We start from the raw sequence: 4,237 nt of genomic DNA on the forward strand, positions 1-4,237 counted from the left end.
CTCTGTTTTGGTGTGGCGGGTCTGCGTGGTGCCTGGAATAATGCAGATCCCTTGCTCTCGGCTGGGGTGGGGCCCCTCGGCGAAGTATCACAAACGCCTGGCTGGGTTACAACCCCCCCGGCTGGTAAATCGCCCCCCCAGGCCTGTGGTTGGGAGGGGCGCCCTGGTTCGAAATGATGCAGCAGTTTCCTGTCGGGTTCTCGCTCCGGGGGCTTTGCCTCCGAAAGGCCTTGGCCTAAGGGGTAGGAACCTGATGTTTGTGAGTTGTGGAGCGAAGTGTAGTGGTTAGAGCAGGGCGGGGCTGGGAGCCGGGACTCCTGGGTTCTCTTCCCGGCTCTGCCTAAGTGCCCCACGGTTTGGCATTTGTCCGTTAGCTCTCGGCGGTGGCCCTGCCAGAGGATTGGCTGCTTTGCCCTTTGTGGTTTCTCACAATCTTGACATGGGTGTTATGCAACCTTCCCCCCCCCCCCCCCCCCCAAGGCTGGACTGGCTGGGCCCAGCTGAGTCTCTGACCGCACCGGGGGAGGCGGACGTGGCATTCTGGTCCCAAAGAGCCTGTGGAACTCTCAGCACCCGCCTCAGCATGTGGCAGGGAGTCAGGAATCCTGGCTTCCAGTCCCAGTTCTGGTTTGGGGTCCGGTGGGTTAGAGCAAGGGGTCCTAGGAACCAGGACTCCTGGGTTCTCTCTCCAGCCATTGGGGATGATGGGGAAAGTCCCGTTGCCTTACTTCCTGCATAAAGGACAGCACTATGGAAGCTCTATGTTCCTGTGCCCTCCAGTGGCTGTGATGGGAATTGCTCCCCTGTGTGTCCTATACCCTATACTGCTGACTGGAAAATCGCCTCCATCCCACGTGCTGGGGGCCACGCTCTGCAGGGTACAGGGGTCTGAAGCCAGTTCTCCCCCAATCCGTCACCGTGTGGACTAATGCTCCCCCTCTCTTCCCCCCAGCAGCTCTTCCCAATGTGAATCCGGCTTCCGACTCTGTTGTGGGGGGAGAAAGGCCCAGCAGCCTCATCAGCACCCGTGCTCAGCTAGCAACCCGGACAGACGGGCGCCCGCAGATCCCCCACCCTCGGAAATCCCCCAGCCCCCAGCGCGCTCGGACCCACAAGCCACTGCCGTCTGGGTGAGAAATGCTTGGGGTATGGGGGGAGAGTACACATTGATGGCTGGGGAGAGAACCCAGGAGTCCTGGCTCCCAGCCGCCCGTGCTCTGAGCCACCGGCCCCCACTCCCCTCCCACAGCCGGGGACAGAACCCAGGAGTCCTGGCTCCCAGCCCCCCCCCCCAACCCACCAGCCCCACTCCCCTCCCAGAGCAGGGGAGAGAACCCAGGCATCCGGGCTCTCAGCCCCCCCGCCCCTCCCAATCGCCTAGACTGTGGAGCTGGTTCCCGGGGGAGGCATATGGAGGATTTGGGGGGTAATGTTGGGGAGTGAGGGGATGGGCTAGAATTATTTATCCCTTAGGTAATGGTAGATGTCTGAAATGGAGCAGTGTTTTGGGGGGCCAATGGGGAGTGGCTGACAGCCCCCCCTACCTTTTCCCCTCCAGCACTCCCCCTCCTGCGGGGGGGGGCTCACCCCTTCTGAGCCCCCACCCACAGTTGATCTGCACTGGGAAGGCCTGGGGAGGGAGAGACAGTGGGGGCGGGGGGATAGTCCTTGATCCTAACCCTGCGCCCCTCGGGTTCTGTCTCCTGGCTGCAGGTTCGGCGCCGTGGGCCGAGCCTCCCACGGTGAGGGGCGTGGGGCTGTAGCCAGCAGGTAAGGAAGGGGGGTGGGGGGCTGTGAGAGGTCGGGGCAGGGGGGCAGGGAGCCCAGAGCGACGGGATGGGAACACCCCACCTTTCATCGCCCGGTTTCCTTCCTCGCCGTCCAGGTCATAGGACAACAGAAGCTAAACCCAACGCACACGCAGAGGGCGATGGCCGCCGAGACGCTCAATTTTGGACCGGAATGGTGAGCGTGGGGAGGTGGGGGGCGGGGCCCAGAGAATGGGGGACCTGGGGGGGCGGGGAGCTGGGGATCCCTAGAGAGATCCACAAACACTGGTTGGCCCTTAACTTCGGGGCAAAGAAGGTGATAATGAAGCTACTAGACCCCTCTCCCCAAACTGGGAGAGAACCCAGGAGTCCTGGCTCCCAGCCTCCCCTGCTCTAACCCACCAGTCCCTGCTGCCCTCCCAGAGCCAGGGAGAGAACCCAGGAATCCTGGCTCCCAGCCCCCCCTGCTCTAACCCACCAGCCCCCACCCCCCTCCCAGAGCCGGGGAGAGAACCCAGGAATCCTGGCTTCCCGCACCCCCTACTCGAGCTCATTCTAACTTAACCCTGAAGCCCCCCTTGAAGGCTCCTTGCGGCCTCGCTCTGTGTATGTGGCCGTGTGTCCGCGGAGCCTGGCCCCGTCGCTGACTCTCAGTCTGTCCTGCCCCCACCAGGCTCCGCGCGCTGTCCAGTGGGGGCAGCGTGGCCTCCCCCCCGCCCTCTCCTGCCATGCCAAAGTACAAGCTCGCGGACTATCGCTACGGCAGAGAAGAGATGCTAGCACTTTATGTCAAAGAGAACAAGGTGCGTGTGTGTCCATGCCCCGAGTCTTCCCGCACGCCGGGCAACGGGGCGGACCAAGGCTGCCCAGTGGGGTGCTGCAGAGTATTGCTCCTGAGGGCATTCTGCGCCCAAAAAATTAAAAATTCTGCGCCCCCAGAAATCAAAATTCTGCGCACAATATTTTAAAAGTCTGCAAATTTTATTTGGCAAATAAATGTGGAGGCTCCAACCTGGCAGTGGTGAACACAGGCCACTGGCTGCACAGAGGTGGGAGATCCCCCTGCAGCTCCCACGCCTCCGGGACACGGACTCGGCGGTGAGGCTGCACCCGACCCTGCCACAGCACAAGGACCGGCCCGGCCCCAGAAACACCCCGGGGCCCTGCCCCTCTGTGTCAGGTGTGGGCAGGCAGGCTCAGCAAGGGGTTGAGAGGGTTCTGTGTGGGGCAGTCTGGGTGCGGGTGGCTCAGTGGGGGATCTGGATGCACAGGGGCTTGTTGGGGGTTCTGGGTGCAGTGGTAATGGGGCTCTGCAGGGGGGGTTCAGGTGAAGGTGGTTGGGGCTGAGTGTGTGTGGGGGGTCCAGATGCAGAGGGAGTGGGGCTCATCCGGGCGGGGGTTCTGAGTGTAGGGGGGTGATGAGGCTCACCGTGAGGGTCTGGCTATGAGGGGGTCTGGATGCACGGGGGTTGGGCAGACGGGGGAGCAGCTCCCTGTACAGGGATCCCTCCCCCTGCAGTTGAGGAGCGATGGGTGCGGGAAGTGGGGGGGTGGGGAGTTTGCAGAGCTTCCTGCAGCCGGGGGAGAAATCTGAGGTGGGTCTGACCCGGCCCCGGATGCCGTGCAGGGAAAGAGGAAGTCCCGTCCTCACCAGCCCAGCCAGGACTAGCAGCTGAGATGGCGCCACCAGCCGGGTCCCCAGTCCCGCCCCCTGCCCCACAGTGATTTGCCTCTCTGCCACCTGCCCTGGGCACCCGAAACGTACTGCTGGGGGGGTGTGTGTGTGTCACATGACCACTCTTGTGGCATCCCTTTGCTTCCCCGTCAAAGTCATTTTTCTGCAGGGAATTAAAGAAATCTGCAGGGGACATAAATTCTGCGCGTGCGCAGGGGTGCGAAATTCCCTCCGGAGTAAAATACACCAGGGCCCATGGGATGTCAGGTGACCAGGGGGCGGGGTTATGGCTGCCCAATGGGGTGACCTGGAATGGGTCGGGATGAGGGCACCTGGTGTGACCCTGGGGTCCCCCTTCGAGGTTCGCAGGGGTGTGCGTGCCCCAAGTGAAAGCCTTGTGTCTTGGGAGGGTGGGGGGGTGACCCTGCCGTTGGGGAGGGGGGGCAGGGGAAGTTCGCTCCCAGCCGCACCCCCCAGCTGCTGTCTCCACACCCGCCCAGGTCCCGGAGGAGCTCCAGGATAAGGAATTCGCTGCCATTCTCCAGGAAGAGCCACTGCAGCCGCTGGCCCTGGTCCCACTAACGGAGGAGGAGCAGGTAGTGGGGCGGGGGGGGGACACCCACTGCTTGTGCCGGGGCTGCACAAACCCACCCCCCCAACAGAGATTGGGGGGCTGCAGAGACAAAGCACCCCCTTATGACTGAGATCCCCAGGGGCAGTCCTGGGGATGGGGCATGGGGTCTTTTCCCTCTAGGGGGCGCCGGCTCCCACCCAGCCCCAGGGCAGGGACTGG

General features: G+C 63.3%; 1 protein-coding gene across 1 annotated transcript; it reads left to right on the forward strand.

Annotated features, from left to right (window-relative positions):
• Positions 1 to 951: 951 nt before the first annotated feature.
• LOC113405895 (GRB10-interacting GYF protein 1-like) lies at positions 952 to 4,040 on the forward strand (the record flags this gene model as incomplete). Its single annotated transcript, XM_026647208.2, has 5 exons — positions 952 to 1,130; positions 1,714 to 1,770; positions 1,886 to 1,965; positions 2,443 to 2,572; positions 3,945 to 4,040. Coding segments are annotated over exons 3-5 (261 nt in total), but the record flags the coding sequence as incomplete, so codon positions are not given.
• Between the last annotated feature and the right edge of the window lie 197 nt (positions 4,041 to 4,237).

Source organism: Terrapene carolina, unplaced genomic scaffold (assembly GCF_002925995.2).
Source record: "Terrapene carolina triunguis isolate 2854851 unplaced genomic scaffold, T_m_triunguis-2.0 Scaffold51518, whole genome shotgun sequence".
In the NCBI taxonomy this organism is placed as follows: domain Eukaryota; kingdom Metazoa; phylum Chordata; order Testudines; family Emydidae; genus Terrapene; species Terrapene triunguis.